This window comes from Populus alba, chromosome 17 (genome assembly GCF_005239225.2).
Source record: "Populus alba chromosome 17, ASM523922v2, whole genome shotgun sequence".
Lineage (NCBI taxonomy): Eukaryota > Viridiplantae > Streptophyta > Magnoliopsida > Malpighiales > Salicaceae > Populus > Populus alba.
Window position 1 is genome coordinate 7,715,532 of NC_133300.1, and position 18,828 is coordinate 7,734,359.

At 32.8% G+C, this 18,828-nt stretch overlaps 2 protein-coding genes across 3 annotated transcripts; one reads left to right on the top strand and one right to left on the bottom strand.

The window, feature by feature from the left end:
- The first annotated feature begins 2,476 nt into the window (after positions 1 to 2,476).
- LOC118048689 (uncharacterized) lies at positions 2,477 to 7,256 on the top strand. Its single transcript, XM_035058475.2, has 9 exons — positions 2,477 to 3,022; positions 3,110 to 3,202; positions 3,556 to 3,660; positions 4,073 to 4,225; positions 4,788 to 4,886; positions 4,981 to 5,109; positions 5,569 to 5,748; positions 6,090 to 6,206; positions 6,863 to 7,256. Exons 1-9 carry the CDS (start codon positions 2,639 to 2,641, stop codon positions 7,025 to 7,027), a joined length of 1,425 nt encoding a protein of 474 aa, XP_034914366.1. The 5' UTR covers positions 2,477 to 2,638; the 3' UTR covers positions 7,028 to 7,256.
- Positions 7,257 to 7,960: 704 nt separating this feature from the next.
- LOC118048690 (O-fucosyltransferase 1) lies at positions 7,961 to 12,458 on the bottom strand. 2 transcript variants are annotated; one of them, XM_035058478.2, is made up of 10 exons: positions 12,232 to 12,458; positions 11,980 to 12,133; positions 11,800 to 11,878; positions 11,633 to 11,703; positions 11,187 to 11,275; positions 10,635 to 10,758; positions 10,227 to 10,510; positions 9,337 to 9,466; positions 8,500 to 9,214; positions 7,961 to 8,274 (listed from the first exon to the last, which is right to left on the bottom strand). In XM_035058478.2, the coding sequence occupies exons 1-9, from the start codon at positions 12,237 to 12,239 to the stop codon at positions 8,597 to 8,599; spliced, it is 1,557 nt and encodes a 518-aa protein (XP_034914369.1). In that variant the 5' UTR covers positions 12,240 to 12,458; the 3' UTR covers positions 7,961 to 8,274; positions 8,500 to 8,596. The 2 variants fall into 2 exon arrangements, with proteins under 2 accessions (XP_034914369.1, XP_034914367.1); XM_035058476.2 differs by having other exon boundaries at positions 11,980 to 12,136.
- Positions 12,459 to 18,828: the final 6,370 nt, after the last annotated feature.

Genomic DNA, 18,828 nt, shown 5'->3' on the forward strand with positions numbered 1-18,828 from the left:
AAATGTCGCTTTGGGCTCTAATTTACTTTTTTTCTTCTCCTTCCCCTTTTTCCTCTCTTTTTATTGACAAAATTCAAGGGTGTTTTGCCATTTGTTTTCTTATATATAATTTTGTCCTCATTCTTTGGATTCTTATTTGTTTTTTTATTTTATTTATTTAACTTCATCCCTTATTATTTAGTTTAATTTGATTTTTATATCAAATTTGATCCTCATTCATTTGATAGTTATTTGCTTTTTTTTTATCATTTTTTATAATTGATTTTTTTTTTAATTTATCCTTAAACATTTTATTTTAGTTTTTTATGTCAAATATGGTCCCTATTTATTTATTTTTTTTTTTAATTTTTTTTCAATTTTATTATTTGATATTTTGTTGATGTATAATTTCAAATATAAATGGGATGGACATGAAACATGCATATATAAACTTAGTTGATTTTAAAATAAAAAGTATGCATTCCACTTATTGTCCATGTAAACTACTTAAAATGATAAGCAATATACTATTTACTTTTGAACCCAAAACTCATAATTCTCTTTTTAACTTCATTAATACCTTTAACTTTTTTTCATGGAGATCATTCCTTTCATTACACATCATGTATCCATTTCTAATGTTTACGCGAGGGTACCCCACCCCCATCCCCCCGCAATAAAAAAAAAATTATTGTGACAAGCGGTGTATCGCAGACCCAAAAATTTAGTAACATCTAATACACTTGTATTTCACAGTTATGGGATAAAATGCAATAATTTGTTTTTTAAAAAAAAAAACACACAATTAAACAAAATGTTTAATTTTTTTTAAAATATATGGGTTTTGACATGTGTGAACCCATCTTTGATTTATATATATGTGTGTGTGTAAGAAGCATGAAACTACATCATTTTAAGCCTAATAAAAAGTGTAAATTAAAAAGTTTATACATAAATGCAATTAAATAAATCGATAACTATGTATACTAATAAAAAAATCATTAACGATAACTGAAAACAAAATAGAGAAAATCAAGAGATAGATGTAGATCAAGATATTTAATCTCGCAAGACATGACGTTTACCTGGTTGTGTGTTGCTAAATTTTGTTTATTAAAATATTTTTTTTATTTAATCAAACAATAATAGAAATAACACACATTAAATTGGTTGATCTCTATCCAAAAAAGGTTAAATAAGCAAATAAAAAAAATCATATATGAGTGATATTAATTGAAACATAAATTTAAAGATTATTTAAAAAAAGAGACATATTAAAAAAAGATAAGAAAAATAGCAAAATTAGAAAAAAAAAATTAATAATAACCCTAGTGTTATGGCTTAACTTGTCAATTTTTTTCCTCTTATATATAGATAGAGGGAAAAACACAAGTGTTGTTGCTTAACTTGTCAACCAAGTTAAATAATTTATTTCTAAAATTTATACTTAATCAAAAGAGGGCAAAAAAAAAAAAGCTTAGGTGTGGGGGTCTATGACCTAGAGTAAGGAAAAGCCTAGACGTGTGAGTGAGCCTTCAAGCTTAGGCTTATGCGTCTAGTCTTGGTTTTATTTTTTAGATAGACAAACAACATGTCGCATGCGAACCCAAATTCAAGCCACCACTATGATGACAGGGAAATTGGGGCAGTGTCTATTTTGCCCAAAAACTTCAACTTAAAAACACCTCATTAGCATCCTTGGAACACTTACAAACCAAATCGGGTTAGATTCATCTTCCTTGACACATATCCAGTTTTTCAAGCAAGATTGAGGCTTTAATGCAATAATCATCGAGGCTTTAAACAAACACTATCAAGCCCTTCTCATCTCACGAAACTCATGGATACCAAAAAAATCCATTTTGGTGATTAAAAATGGCTTGAGCGATGACTTTTTCTCTTATCATCGGAATCTAATGACTCCTCTCTCTAAAAATAATATAAATAAACTTTTGTATCAAAATTATTATTTTTAAAAAATTAAGAGGACCTAAAATGTATAATTTGTGCTATTTTTAAAGTTTGAGAATCCAAGTGTATTTTTTATAAAATCTTTGGCATGCCATCCATATTTGGTATCTTTTTTATTTTGGTTCATTTTCTTTCAATTCCAACATTGCATAAGAAACTAAAAATAATTGACCTTTAATTAAGATTAAATACCCCAAAATAAAAATTTAAAAACCAAAATAAATTATTATAAAAAATACACGATGTGCCCATAGTATTTTGTGAGTGTATAAATAGTGTAAAAAAAAACCACACCCTTCGGTGTTTATATAAATATAATATAATGATCTAAATAAAAATTGATTCCATTGTTTTTTCTTAGAAAACTATAAATAAGACCCCAGCTTATAATTGGGCAAGGCTTTTTCCAAAAAGTTCCATAACTGAATTGTGAAATCCATTATAGATTGGGGTCTGATTTGTAGTTATCCCTTCATTTTATCTTCCTAAAGAAAAAATAGCATGAAGCTAACAGAACAGGTCTTGTCCGATTGGCTCCTTCACGAGCCTTCCCTAAGCCCCCTGTCACTCAAGAACCGCCCGTTTCACCCTCTTCCTTCCTTCCTCGAATGGAAAAGAAGAAACTACAATCGATCTAAAGATTAAAAACTCAAGAAAATTCTAAAAAACCTCCCCCTTTGGAATTAAAATGGTAAAGAAAAAGGTACCAGATTGGCTCAACAGCGCTCTCTGGTCCTCCTCCTCCACCACCACCACCTCCTTCTCCTACTCCGACACCAATCGCTTCGACCACCACTCATCCACCTCCGCCTCACCCCCAATCGATCCACCGCTTCCTCCTGCCGCCACCAGAGACGAACAACAGCATACGCCTCGTCATCATCATAATTATCATCCGCGAAAACCTGACATTAAAGAAGATAAGCACTCAAAAAGCAGCATCGTTAACGACAACATCAGTAATAATAATAGTAATAAATCTTTTAGTAATAATAAAATAGATAATCGAAAAGCTGATAATACTGAGAGCTCTGCGGAGGATATTTCAAATCAGGCTCTTCTGTTGACCGAGGTTAGTTTAAGTTTTTCTTCCTTCCTCCCCCCCCCCCCCCTTAATTTTTGAGTTTCTATTTAAAGCTGCGTCGTTTCGCTGATGTAGTTATCAAGGAAGGTGATAAATATGGGGGAATTAAGGAGGATAGCTTCTCAAGGGATACCTGATGGTGCTGGTATTCGTTCCACGGTTTGGAAGGTAATTTAAATTAAATAAAAAAAAATTGGTTGTTGAGAGAATTGAAAGAAATTAGAGATTTTTCGTTTTCAAGAAAACTGGATTTTAATTCTTTTCGAGTAGTTATGAGATAAATGTAGTGTCTTCAGTAATGGGTCAATCTTGAAATTTTGGTATTTCAAGCTTATGATTAGTTGGGTTTGTAAATTTAGAAATGTAGAGATTTTGGGTTTCAAGAGAAGTGATTTTTGATGCTGAGGGGCTGTTGAAGTAACCCACTCTCGTTCCTCTTGTTGAATGGAGCGAGTGTCTTGCATGTTGATTTGGGTTAATGGGCTAAGTCTGAATTTAAGCTTACTGATTGTGTATGGCAGCTCTTGTTGGGGTATTTACCACCTGATCGTTCGCTTTGGTCGTCTGAATTGGCTAAGAAGAGATCTCAGTACAAGCGATTTAAAGAGGAGCTTTTGATGAATCCTGTAAGTCAAATAGCAGAAATTTTAATGCCTTATTTGGTTAATCATTTATTAGGGACATAAAACGATAATAAAGGTTATAAAACATGGTGTGGTGTGTTTGTTATCCAATCTGTTGCTGGTTTTTTTATGGTGTTAGCATTCTTATATAATGGATTTTTGGAAAGTTCTCACAACTTTGACAGCATTGGAAATTGTTAACATTGTGAAGAGGTTGCAAAAATAAGTTAAATTCCATCCTGGATGTATGTTTTCATGAATTGAGCTAGATTAACTTAGGTTGTTATAAGTAAGATTGTGAGCTAATGGACCGGTGAAGTCTTTTTTCACAATAAGGATGTGCTGCTGCCTTCAGTTTAATGTTCTAATTCTTGTCAAAGGTTCTGGTATTCTGAATGTTTTTGTGGCTAGTTAGTCAGAAATAACAAGGAGGTTGGAGAAAACGATGGGTTTTGACAATGATGATGCCAAATCTGAAAGCCGTTGTGTGCTCTCAAGATCAAAGATAACTCATGGGGAGCATCCTTTGAGCCTTGGGAAGAGCAGCATTTGGAATAAATTCTTTCAGGTATGAAACCAACTGCTTCATTGCACAAATGCTTTAGACATTGGGTATTTTCTGTTCTATTGTGCCTTTATTGGATTGGTTAATTATACCTTTTCTCATGGATTAGCTATTGCAGTTCTGTTAAAGAATCTGCATCAGTATGGAGCCTTTTTCAGGAACTGTTAGAAGGGAAAATGAAATAAGTGGAATTATTTTGTACTCGAAAGGTCTTTGTTTTGACCTTTGAACAAAAAAAATGTTAAAACAAATACGAAAGTAAAGTAAATGATGCCTTGCCTGTTAATCTTTGAGATGTCCTGGGTATATGATTTAGTACCATTCCACATCATGACAGCTAGTGTTCACATATAGAGAATGCCCCCTGTTGATATGGTTTGGTTTTGCAAGTATGAAGTGTGTGCGTATGACCTGATATGCATCAGGATAATATCTCGTTGCCCAGTTCCATGATATTTTTGTCTGCTTGAAGTGATATTTCAACACCATGTGCTTTTGCGAAACAATATTCTAATATTTGCACCATATATCTAACATATGCATCTCCAACCTTGGCATTTTGTAGGACTCAGAGATTATAGAGCAGATTGATCGAGATGTGAAACGCACTCACCCCGACATGCACTTCTTTTCTGGGGACTCATCATTTGCAAAATCCAATCAGGTGTGCTCTTGTTTTTTTTCTTTGCTTTTCTTCCTGAGATTTGGTATTAACTTAAATGCAGTTGTGCCAACCTATTCATGCCTATAATGTTCAGGAGGCTTTGAGAAACATACTGATTGTATTTGCAAAGTTAAATCCGGGAATACGATATGTTCAAGGGATGAACGAAATTTTGGCGCCTCTATTTTACGTATTCAAAAATGACCCTGATGAGGAAATGGAGGTGAGTGCGTGCTATTGCTTTCTTTTTTGTTAGAATAATATTTCATTATCCAATTCTATGTACACTTCAGTGGAAATGGTGAATGAGAGAAAGTCTCCATGATTTAATACATGAAATGCCAGTGTTATTTGGAGATGCATAATTTAATGCATCAATAACACTTTCATCAATTCTATGTACACTTTCATCTCTATGCAGTGGCATAATCTTGAACCACCAATGAATTTTTAGAAGAAGACAGTTGCATAGCAATAATTGTGGGAGCATGCATCTCATCCACTATCATCATAATCTTGAACCACCAATGAATTTTTAGAAGAAGACACATAGCAATAATTGTGGGAGTGTGCATCTCATCCACTGTCATCATTGATCCTGTGATTTGGTGTTAATGTCTTGTTTCAATTATCCTTTTCAGGTTTCATTGTATTTATCATTTCTTTTATTTAAGTTATGCAGGCCTGTGCAGAAGCAGACACATTTTTCTGCTTTGTCGAGTTATTGAGTGGATTCCGGGATCTTTTCTGTCAGCAACTTGACAACAGTGTTGTGGGAATTCGCTCAACTATTGCAAGATTGTCGCATCTTCTGAAGGAGCATGATGAAGAACTTTGGCGTCATCTTGAGGTCACAACCAAAGTAAGACACTATCACAAAGTTACGTATTTATATTTCAGTTGCAACATATCAAGGCATGGTTTGTCACGTATGGATTTTGTATTCTACTAGAAATATGAAACAATAGTTTGATATATAAGAATGAAAACAAGTGACATGGGTTCCAGGCAGCCTTTTGAAATGGTAGAAGTTGGGTTTGTGCTTATAACTCGCATCGGGTCTCATAAATTTAAACATTAAGCAACATTTATTTTTACTATAGATTAGTTATGAGGCATTTCACTGCAGGCTCTATTTTTTGGACAAGTCATTCTTCTGAATTTTGCTTGCTTCTTTTTTCTTAAAAAATAAATAAATAACAGGTCAACCCCCAGTTTTATTCATTTCGGTGGATTACTCTCCTCTTGACTCAGGAGTTCAATTTCACAGATAGTATTCACATTTGGGACACACTTCTAAGTGACCCTGAGGGTCCTCAGGTAAAATTCATTTCCTCTCTATTCTTTTCTTTGAATGTGGTTTTTAATAAATAGAACAAGGATGCCACCTCCTAAGGACCAAATTGTAGGTTTGAAGGAGCAAGCTCTCTAGACCTCTATCTTCCCTTAGGGTTCCTCTTTATATCATAATCCAGTCAAGTACTTTGAGGAACATTTTTATATCCATGGCTGGAATAGCTCAGGGCCTTCTGTGGTAAATTCAAATTGTGCTGAAATTGTTGTGGTGATGAAAGACTGAAAATGCTGTAGGATGGCATACTTCTAGAACAATGGTACCAGGTTCCACCTTTTGGCTACAAGCCTAGACTCCAATATTGGACTACAATGATTCTAAAGACTATAGAGGTATTGCATATGTGGAAATTCATCATTGATTGCATAGCCTTGACTAAAACTATGGTGTGTCATGATCAGTTTATCCGATGAAGTCCGACAGAGATGGTTAATTAGAAGCAGTGGTATTGCATATGTTAGATGTTGAATGTAAGTTAGTGGAACAACTTGCTTGAATGCTTATTTTGACCAATTATGTAGTGGAATACAATGTGCATCATTTCCCCTGTCTCGCTACTTGGTCGAAATTTTGGGATTTGAACATTGTCAAATCCAACTAATTAACACTTTTACATTTGCAGGAAACTTTGCTTAGGGTATGTTGTGCAATGCTGATTCTCGTTCGGAGGCGTCTACTAGCTGGGGATTTCACCTCTATTCTCAAGCTACTTCAGAACTACCCCCCAACAAACATTAGTCATTTGCTCTATGTTGCAAACAAGTTGCGTGGTCAACCGTCACACTAGTTATTTTTAGACACTTAATTTTGTTGCCCTTCCACGTTTTTGTTCGAGAATTTAGTGTTTGTAAATAAATGTTGGTTGAAGGTAACAGGTAACTGGTAAGGAGATGCTCCTTTGTCTCTTAGATTTTTCATGGTGGTGGTAGAGAGCAATGTTTCTGCATTCGGTTTTCTGTAGGTCATGTATTCTTTCGACTTGGCATAAATACAGAGATGTCAGTTACAGGATGATAGAGATGCTGTCGTTTACAGGATGGTAAATATGCTGTTGGCTATCTGTATGCTGTTTATTGTTTTTACTGTGCTAATTAAGGAAACTGTAGACCGTGGCTTAAACTCACTGGGTCCAACCTGGAACCGAGCATTCATTTTTCACCGTTCAGGCAAGCCTCAATATTTACACATCACCCTTTTTTGTAGGCAAATAATCACATGAACAAAACCTTAGTCACGCTATAATGAGTGTATCTTTTTTATATATAAAAAAAATTTGCTTTTTGTAAGAGAGATTGCTGAGGATATATGTTAAGCTGGAATTCACTAGGTCTCACTTTGAACTGAGCATTCATTACCTTTTTTGCTCAAAACTCATTGGTGGTATCAAATGAACTAATTACAAGAGCTAGAATAAAGAAACTTATAAACGAGATATTAAATGGATGTTAAAGGGGTTTGTCGAAATATATAAAGCAAGATGGATGTAGAAGAGCTTGAATACCTAAAGAGCATAAAGGATAGCATCTAACTCATCTAATTCAAATCTAAAAAAAGTCCAATTTGAGTGGATTAAAGGGTTGTCAGATCTGATTTTCAAAGCTAGAAAAGATTAATTAATAATTCTTCTAGTATAGAAAAACACACTAAATTAAGAGGTATAAAAAACAGAGATTATCTTCCATGGACTTGAAACTCTAGATCGTTTTTCGCACAATAAATATGCAAATCCAAGGAAAACTTATTTCGCTATGGCTAGATCGCCCGTAATTACTCACAGCAAGAAAAATGTTGTACATTCAATCAGACGTCTTCCAGTGTATTAGCAAGTGTAAATGAATACAAGCTGCAAAAATCAATCAGATTCATGTACTTGACTAGTATATTTGTAGATAATGTGCCTTCTTCCTCCCTGTAATGAATCGTTGTCATTTAAACCTGAGTAGCATGAGCCTGCAGCATCCAATAGATTTTACATGGATTGGTAAGCTTATCTCTGGGAAGAGTGGAACCAAGAATCAGCTATCATCCGATATCCTGAGATCATGAAATATAGGATGAAAAGGGAGACATCTATATACAAGATAATAAGAATGAAAAACTCAAATGAAACGAATCAGCATCATCGCTCTTTTCTCATGCACGAAGCAATTTTCTCATGCACGAAGCAATCTCATAGATAGAAGATATGAGATGAAGCACAACAATTAATTGCGACACTTCAAGGTAACGGATAGATAATAATCTAAGATATAAAATTACCTGAAAGACTCAATATAGTTGCTGGACCCCTAGCTCCAATTTGTAGTACAGTACTGGGGAAAGAGTAAACAACTACTAAAAATATACAAGACAACTCCTATCTTTCTGTCAAGGATACTGTTGAATCTGATCGGTTGTGTTGTTCCCTGTTGATGTTTTCAGTCACTAATTGGCTATGCAAATTTTGCATGACATTCTCTGATGGGCATTTATGAGCAGGATTCTGTGTTTCCATTTGACAAAAACATTCCGGCCAAGAATTTGTATAAAATGACTCAGGTGAGATCCGTTTGTGGGGGCCACCAAAGTTTGTTTTGAGCATAACATGCCTAACAGCTTCTTCAAAACCAGCTGTCCTTCCGTTCTCTCGAGCAATAAAAACTGGGGCAAGACCTTTCCTGTCAGGTCTAATATTTGTTCGAAAGCCATAGTACAGACGGTGACCCAGGAGATTGTTGGCAAAGTTGCTTGGTCCATCATAAGTTGGCATAAATATGTCAGCAAGAAGACAAACCATGTAATCCACAGCAGATCCTATCAATCCCTGAGAGTTTGTAGCCAGCTCTTCACTGGCATCAACAGAACTGTGATTCTCAAGGCGAGGGAATAGGGCCCTAAATGGTGTCATAAACCGCTCTCCACCAAACAGTTCGCCAGCTGCTAGGTATATCCTGGTGGAATTGTTGAACCCCATAGCACGCAAGATAAGACCAACCTACAGCAAGTAAGAGGCATTGCAATAGTATTAATTCTTCATATGTGGTAGTAAGTTCAATGCTGGTAGAGTTGATAACCAACTGACAGACAAAATGCATGGACATTCGAACAAAAGATCACCTCTTCTGGAGTTAGTGGACATTTTCCAATGGCCCTTCTTTCTTTATAAATGAGTGTTTTATCAGCAAAATTTTCCTTCCGATACTTTTTCAATATTTTTTGTTCTGCAGGGGTAAATATGTCAAAGCACCTGCACATCATTCATATCCAGGGTAATCAGAATTCAGAATGACATCATTATGTTTTTCATATTTGGAATGTCTTCCAATTAATTCTATGAATCCCAACCCAAAGCAGACAGTTAAAGTCTTAAAAATGTGAAGAGGAAGATCTTTAAGATATACAAAAGTAGAGTTCCCATGTAGATGAACACGGAACTATATCTAAATCAGTAGAATGGCTCACGAAAGGTATAAAACTCTACAAATACCATGGGGGTAGATGCTGGTTGATCAAAACCATGATTGGGTAGTAAGAATAGTTCATAGAGAAAGATTAGAATCGCCAAACAAAAATCCATGGGCACAGACTAAACAAATATTTCAACGCAAGAAACACCAAAAAGCCCACTTCGATGGAAAACAATCACAGACTGAAAGGAAAACTACAGAAGGTCCTTTCTATTAGCAGTTACAGAATTCCAGGAAAATTGTCAGGTATCTGCACACTTCAATTTTTTCATCCATGTATCCAAGTTCAGTTATCTGGTAAGCAGAAAAAATCATCTTCAGAGTGCACTACACAATTCACAAAATTTACAGCACAAGCATGTCTAGATGCACTTGTTTACTAGGAGAAAATAATACTAATGCCCCTATAAATGCTAAGAGAAAATGCTCTTTAAATTACAGGATAGTGAAATTTGTGCATGTAGGTCAGTCCCTTCTAAAAATAGATGCCAGCACTGATTATGTCAATAACCACTGTAAAATAAATAGCTAAGTGCTTACCCAGCAAATGACAGCATGTCCATCTCAAAACGAAGGTGTATTGCCATGAAGTGACCTTGTGCGCGTAGTTTATCAACTATTGACTCACTTAACTTCATAATATGCGGTTTAAATCTTAGAGCGTGATAGTTAACCCTGCACCTTAACCGTTGATACTCAGGGTTGTCAATTTCTTCAGCTAAACGATGTGAAAATGGACTTAGATAAATGGCTCCATGTTCCTTCATTTTCTTCAGAGCATCAGTTGTATACCAACTAATAGGAGCATCTCTAGGGGGGCGCAGCTGAGGCAAGGGAGAAAATTAAGGATGAAAAAAATGTTAATATTTTCAGGACCTTGCAATGACTTAAAATGGCCTAAGCACAAAATTTCAGAGATGAAACGGAATGACATGTTTATACAATTACCTGAAAAGCTTTTATCTTCTTGGTTTTCCCATTTTTATGAATTTCAGGAATTCTTTCCACAATTTGTACATCAAATCTCAGTGACTGGATAAAATGCTCAACATCATAGAGGCCATGAAATCCACTGTACATGGTAAAGATAATATGTAACAATTCAATTACAATTCCGAAAATTATACACTCAACAACGTAACATGTCTCAAATAGTTGATAAATTGAATGAATGGAAAAATCACTTTGTGAGTCCTGTTAAAAGGTATAAGAATGATGGCATTTTAGAACATCATAGAGGTCATTACTACAACACTACAAAGCAAGGAAGAAATGTCAACCTAAGTGCAGAGAACTACACAAATTACAAAGGAGATGCCAAAGTAGGGAAAAAAAGGTAATCAAGATTAACTAGCGAAAAAATTACAAAGGAGATGCTTATTTCTTTAATGATCACATTTAACAGATTCAACACAAAATGTTTCCAAATTGCTAGAAATAAGCAACAAATAGTTACCCAATATAAATGAATTCAATAATGGATGCACTAAAAGCACATACCTGTCATCATGCCAGAAGGAGTTTGCATCCAACTCAGGCAAAACAAGTGTAGCGTTCATGATTCTTGCAGCAAGAACAGCATTACAAATCTATATAACATCCAAGGTAGTATATATTAATTCATTTAAAATAAATCCATTACACCAGGTATCACCATCATATAATACCTAACTTGGCTACATTCTACTCATGTATATTTTTTAAAAATCTATCATAGTTATATATATATACATATAAAAAAAAAAAACACACACACACACACTCCCTCTTGTAATCAAAGGAAATATATTTTCCTTCCATTTCCCAATACACTGAGCAGCCATGGAAGTAGAAGCTTACGCACCCAATTTACATTTTCAATAAAAAAAAAATGCTTGGAAGATATGTATGAAAATATAACATTACTGCAAGAAGTTAAGAGAGCTATGCAAGAACGGATTACAAACCGCGCTTCTTTGCTGATTCAAACCGCCATTACAACGAACACGGAGATACCCATTGGTCTCTTTTGGAGGAGCTGCAGCCACAATATAAAAGAGAAAAACATTTCTTCAACACAAGCTCACATCATTACTATAGAAAATGGTGTTTTGATAAAAGGAAGAACACATACATGGCCACTCAGATCGTGGAGCCGATGACGGCTTCCACCCACCCGAATTCGCACTTTTCCATAGGTCTTCTACATTCATCTGCTCAAAAAAAAAAAAAACATCAAATAAAAAAAAAAAAAAACATGTTAAGCTCAGAATTAAGCATCCAAAATAAATAGAAAATGAGGTAAGGAAGGAACCTGAGATTGTGCAGTGGATCCATTAGTGTTAGGAGTAAATGGAGCGGAGAGTAAAGAAAGAGAGCAGATCAAGAGAAAAAGAGCTGCAATCGATAATTTGGCTAATAATCCTCCTCCTCCTCCTTGCTTCCCGTGCTGCCTGGGGTGCCCTAATCTTCTTGCATATTTAAATTCAGAATTAAGTTAAAATTAAAAAAAAAAAAAATAGATTGATTGAGTGATTGAGGTCTGTTTGATGTGTATGTAATTTACCTCCTCATCGATTGGATTGAAAGGATAATTGCAGATCAGATGGTTTTTTTTTTTAATTATTTATAATTATTATAAGAGAAATGCGGAAGAAGAAAAAGGACGTTGTCCAGCGATGGCTCAAGAGAGCAGAGCAGATAGATTGTAGTGTTTCTTTGATTTACGTGTGAACTTGGTTTGAATTTAAATCCTTTATTTACAAGTAATTTCTCAATTAATCACTTTCCTTGTTCGAAAAGATCTAGTAATTTCCCGATGGAGGGACTGATAGAAAATATATATATATATATATATATATAATGTATCTCTTGTTTTTTCTCTTAGTAAAGTACTTATGTGGTCCTATTTAGTAAACAATCATAACATTGGTTAATATTAATTTTTTTAAAAAAAAATAACATTAATTAAGAATATAAATATTTTAATAATATTATTACACTTAACCGGAGGTTTAATTTTAAACATCCACTAAACTTTTTGCTTAGAACTCAAGTACCTTGAGTCTGGAAATCATATCAAGTCTAAACTACTTGAGTCTGATATGTTTGTCATATCCAAGTAAACATGGTCTAACACAGCCTTTTTGAACATTAAAAATAATATCAAAATGCCCCTATGATTATAAAAAATTATAAAAAAAAAAATGTATGAAAAAACAAAAATACCCTCATATGCAAAGCTTTTTTTTTTAGGGCTAAAGATGTATTTTAATATTTAACAGTTTGTGAAAGGTAAAAAAAAATTTGGACAATAAGTCTTAATTTTGTTAACCATGGGGGCAGAATAATATTTTTACTATGCAAATAATCGTGAAAATACTACCATGCCCCCACTTAAACATTTAATGACCAATAAGCCTATGAAAAATACTGAAATACCTGTATAACCAGGGCTTCAATTTTTTCAATCAAATGACACAATGATAATTTAACTTTATGTGAAAAGACAACATTAGCCTCATTCCAAGCCTTTAAAGCTTGGAAAATCCACTATATAAGTCTACGATAGATTGTGTCTTGGTCCACAATACACTTGCACGAGGTTGCCACACCCAAACGTCTTAGGTTTGGCAAACATGCCCCAACTTACATATTTGTTAGACCCAAATAAACATGTGTCAGGCGCAACTTTTTGAATTTAAAAATAATAAAACAATATCATAACCTCCCCATGATTATAAAAATTTACACAAAAAAAAAAAAAATAGAAAAACAATGTGAAAGAATAAAAATATCTGCATATACAAAGTTTATTTTTTGTCCTTTCCAAGATTATAAAGATGTATTTTAACTATGTAACAATATGTGAAAGGTAAAAAAAAACTCATGAGTAACAGGTCTTAATATTGAAGGTAGAATAATATTTTTATTATGCAAATAAACATAAAAAGACTATTATACCCTCGCTCAAACGTTTAATGACTAATGAGCCTATGAAAAATACTAAAATACCCTCATAACCAGGGCTTCGATTTTTTCATCCAAATAGCAAAATAATAATTTAATTTTCTGTGAAAAAGACAACATTAGCCTCATATCAAGCATTTAGAGCTTGAAAAACCCATTGTGCAAGTCTACAATGGACTATGTTGTGGTCCATAGTACACTTGCACAGGATTGCCAAACGCTTGCCTTAGGTTTAGGTGCTTGGTTCTAGCAACCATGCCTGATTTGATAAACAAAAAACAAAGAGAACAATTATGCACTTTAATTGTTAAGAGAGAGAAAAGAAAGAAAAAATACAAACAATAGATTACCGGTGACAATCCAACCATTATCTTTATACAAACGTTACACCATGTGAAAGAGGACACAGTTGCGCATCCAGTTAGACGATGGATGGCTAGATTTGACCACCAAGGAGCGTCATACGCTCCTTCTTAATGGTGCAAACGCCACCCATTCATTAGGGCGTGAGCACACACCCACAACTTTTTGATTAAACAATAACAAATAAAATGAAAAATACTTCTATAGAAACACCCTTTATAGTGTTATTTTATTGTACATAAAATTTGGAAAAATCTAAAATACCCTTGTCCAACAACCCATCCTTTTCTTTTTATCTTGGGGGTAAAGAAGTATTTTTACTGTTACGAATATTGTGAAAAGCCATGAAAACCCTTGGTCAATAGTTCTAAATTCTATTGACTCTTGGGATAAAAGAGTAGTTTTATTATGTTAAAAATTAGAAAAGACGCACTAAGCTAGAGCCAGATGAAAAAACATCCAAACACCCCTAAAAAAAAAAAAATCAAAAGAAAACGGCTTAAATTTATGTTAAATTTATGTCACTAAAAGGTAATTCATTAATCGCAATCCACAATAATTGTCTCTGTCTCTAAAGCTATAATGAAATCCAATCGAGCATATTCAAAAGAAAATAAAGAAAGGAAAAAAACTAATTTTAAAAAGAGTAAATCCAAAAAAAAAATCTAGAGTAAACCCTAGCTAAATAGACAAATTTACGACTAAGGTCAAAAGACCGAGATAACTCCACATAAATGAAACTGAAAAAAAAAAAAACATTAATAACAACTTCACAAATTTTAAGTGTTGAAAGATGAAACTGAAAAAAAAAAAAAATAGTTTGACAAAACATCTCAAAACAAAAAATATTAATCTAAAAAAATAAAGACCAAATATTAAACAAAAACAGAATAAGAGGAAAGTAGGATTGTTTAAGTTAAGGGTAAAATTGAAATAAATCTTACATGAAATTGAAATAAATCTTACAATGTACAAAAGGAATTAAAACATAAATCAAAAGAAAGAAGATCGAATATGAAGTACAAACAAAATAAGAGGAAAAATAACATTTCAATGAAGGGAGAAATCGAAAACATATACCACCAATCCAGAATCATAAACCAGTGTTAAATAAGGTAATCCTTAACTGAAAAATAATAAATTAAAAGGAAACTTTTTATGTTTAGGGGTGAAAATCCCAATAAATTAGCTTAAATCTTGGATGAAATAAAGTAGTAAATTAGTACATGAAATGTCAACCTCATGATAAATTGCGTAAATCCCTTATCGAGGAATAATAAAAAATTCAAAAGAAATTTTTTTTGACAAATAATGAAAGTCCTTAGTTATTTAGCTAAATATTATTATGATAAAATGTACATTTAGAGTGGTATAAAATATGTTTTAAATAACATGTTTGTAATGTGATAATAAGCAATAATACACTAATGTTAAGTGTGACCTGTGGCTGACTTGTGGCTACGTTACCAATGAAATGACATATTAATAATAGTGGTGGTGGTTACATGTTGACACATGACTACTAATTATTTGGTCCAACCTAAGTAGACAAGGAGAATCCATTTCAATTATAATTGTACAAATAAAAAAAAAGGTCACTAATTGTAATAAATTTGATCATTTTAGGAGGCCGTATAACAAGATAAGCAAATTCAATCTTACTAATAAAAAGAAAACAATACAACAATCAAGGTCACCTCTAGTAAAACCAAATATTATTAGACTCGATAAGGATTTCACGAAAACAAAGTAAAATGAACAAAATGAATAATCCCCTATGATCAGGTTAATGATAACCAAGTGTTTTAAGTTTAAAGAACTAGGGCATCATTCTAATGATTATAAAAGATAAAAATTGGTCAATCTGATTGAAGGGCAGTATGGTAAGAATAATGTTGATGAGAGACAAGACTATGTAGTTAGGAAGATTTTATTAACACCAAATATTGCTAATGATTCACAACAAAACAAGTTATTTTATATCATTGTATCATTAAAAAAAAACTCGCTTTAACTTAATTATTAATAGTGCAAGATATGAAAATGTAAATAGTAAATATATTGTTGATAAAATGAAATTACTAAAAAATGTAGAACGTGGGCTAAATCAGTAAGAGAGATAAGGGTAAACCTTACAAGATATCTTTTTTTATTGGGAAGTATATCGATGAGATGTGGTGTGATGTGGTAGAGATGGATGCATATAGTTTAATCTTTGATAGGCTTAGGTAATATTATGTGGATGTTAAACACATAGGTATATATAATTTGTACAAGAAAATGGTATGAATTATACTATTGTGCCTTTGAAAGGAGAATCTAACCTTAAAGCTTCTAAAATAAAAGGGATGATTTTTCTTACAATAACTAGTTCAAAACTTGAGATGAAAGCAAATGTATAAGAAATTAAGTAAATTTATGCATTGGTTATGAAGGTATTAGTAGATGAACAAGTAGAGTATAAAAGAGCAGATATTCCTAAAGAAATTAAACCTTACCAAGTTTGAGAAGATTATAACTAATGAATTGCTATTAATGAGAGATATTCAACATCAAATTGTTTTGGTATTAATGAGAGACTTTCAAACCTGCTATATTATCAAATGAGTCATAAAGGTAAGATAATGAAAAAAATAGGTAGAAGAGCTTTTAAGAAAAGGATAAATTACGGAGATCCTAAGTTCTTATGCAGTTCCATCATTATTGACTCCAAAGAAGGATGGTAATTGGCACACACACACACACATGTGTGTGTGTGTGTGTGTGGACAATCGTGCCATTAATAAAATAACCTTATGATACAAGTTTTTTATTCCTTGGTTAGATGACATGTTTGATCAATTACATAAGGCATTAATCTTTACGAATATTAACTTGAGGAGTGGTTATCATTAGATTCGAATTCACCTAAGTGATAAATAGAAGATAATTTTAAAGAAAAATAATGGGTTGAATAAGTGGTTGTTTATAACTTTTAGGTTGTCTAATGTACCAAATACTTTTATGAAGGCAATGAATCAAGTTTTATGTCCTTTTATAAATAAATTTATGGTTATTTATTTTGATAATATCCTAATTTATAGTAGATATGAGGTTAACCACTTAGGGAACTTGAGAGAGGTGTTTGAGGTGTTATTGAAAAACAAGTTTTATGTGATCCTAAAGAATTGTAGTTTTATGACTAATAAGCTACTATTTTTAAGCTTTGTTATTAGTGTCGATGACATGCATGTTGATGAGGAGAAGGTATGAGCCTTTAGAGATTAGCTAGCCTTTAAAATAGTTAGTGAAGTGCATAGTTTTCATGGATTACTACTTTTTATTAGAGATTTATATGAAATTTCAGTAATATTATTACACCCATTATTGAATGTATGAAGAGAGGGAAAGTTTGATTGGGAGAGAAAAGGTAGAAAAAAGCTTTATTTCAATTAAAGAAAAATCAAGTAATGCTTTGATCTGGGCACTTTTAGGTTTTAATAAACTTTTTGAGATAGAATGTGATGCTTGTAATATTAGGATTGGTAGAGTTCTTTCATAATAAAATAGGCGTGTGGTTTTAACGAGAAGTTGAGTGATGTGAAGTTATAGTGATTCATTTATGATAAAAAAAAGTTCTATATAGCTTTTTAGACTATTGAAAAGGAGGGACATTATTTGATTGGTAAAGAGTTTGTGTTGCATTATAATCATGAAGTGCTAAGATTTTTAAATAATTAGAGGAGAATTAGTAATGACATGTATGCGTGATAGGTCACTTACTTATAGTAGTTCCCAATCATAATTGCATATAAGGTTAGAATTCAAAATAAAGTTGTTAATGTTTTAAGTAGGAGAGCAACCTTGTTAATTACCTTAAAATGTGATATCATTGGGTTTGACTGCTTGAAAAAGTTGTATGAGTATGATGGAGATTTTAATGAGGTTTGGAAGAAATGTTAAAATCTACTTGTTGATGATTTTTACATTCATGATGGATTTTTGATAAAGAAAAATCAATTTTGTATTCCTCAATCTTCATTACAAGAAAAAGGTTATTCATGATTTCTATAAAGAGGTTTGGTTAGTCACTTGAGAAAACAAACTTTAATGTTGTTGTTGACATGTATTATTGGCCTCATTTAAAACAAGATAATCGTAAGATTGTGCAAAAATATTATATTTGTCAAACTGCTAATGGGAAATCACATAATATATATTTATAAATGTCTTTACCTATTTCTAAACATACTTGGGAATACTTTTTTTTATGGACTTTGTACATGGATTATTACATACACAAAGGGAAATAGATTTTGTAATTGTTGTAGTTGACAAATTCTAAAAAATTAGACATTTTATTCCTTGAAAAAAGATGAATGATATGTTTGCTATTGCTCAGCTTTCTTTTGAAAGGTGGTTCTTTTACATGGAGTGTCAAAAACCATAACTTCTAACCAGGACAATAAGTTTCTTAGTCATTTTTATATAAGTTTTGGATTATGATTTTTCATTATAGTTCAATAGCATAGTACATTCATAAATAGTTAGTCAAATAGAGTCGTTGAGTCGGACACTTGAAAACTTGACAATGAGCATTTATGATGACAAGCTAAAATAATAGGATTATCCATTTCACAAGCATAATTATCCATACAATAGTGCTATAAATCGCAATTTGAGATTGTGTATCTACAGTATCCTAAGTATGTGCTAGATCTTGTGTTAGGTTGGAAGGGTGTTGGGTTTAGCATGGTTGCTTAAAGATGACTATGGATGCACAAACTATTATGGAGGACGTGAAGTAGAAATTGATGAAGACCGATACCAAATACAAGGAAGCTATTGATAA

Coding starts and splice junctions, on each gene's coding strand:
- LOC118048689 (XM_035058475.2), top strand. CDS start 2,639: ATGGTAAAGAAAAAGGTACCAGATTGGCTCAACAGCGCTCTCTGGTCC. Junction 3,661..4,072: donor AGGAGCTTTTGATGAATCCT/GTAAGTCAAATA, acceptor GTGGCTAGTTAG/TCAGAAATAACAAGGAGGTT. Junction 5,749..6,089: donor ATCTTGAGGTCACAACCAAA/GTAAGACACTAT, acceptor AATAAATAACAG/GTCAACCCCCAGTTTTATTC.
- LOC118048690 (XM_035058476.2), bottom strand. Junction 11,276..11,632: donor TGAATCAGCAAAGAAGCGCG/GTTTGTAATCCG, acceptor GATGTTATATAG/ATTTGTAATGCTGTTCTTGC. Junction 10,511..10,634: donor AGAAGATAAAAGCTTTTCAG/GTAATTGTATAA, acceptor CCCTTGCCTCAG/CTGCGCCCCCCTAGAGATGC.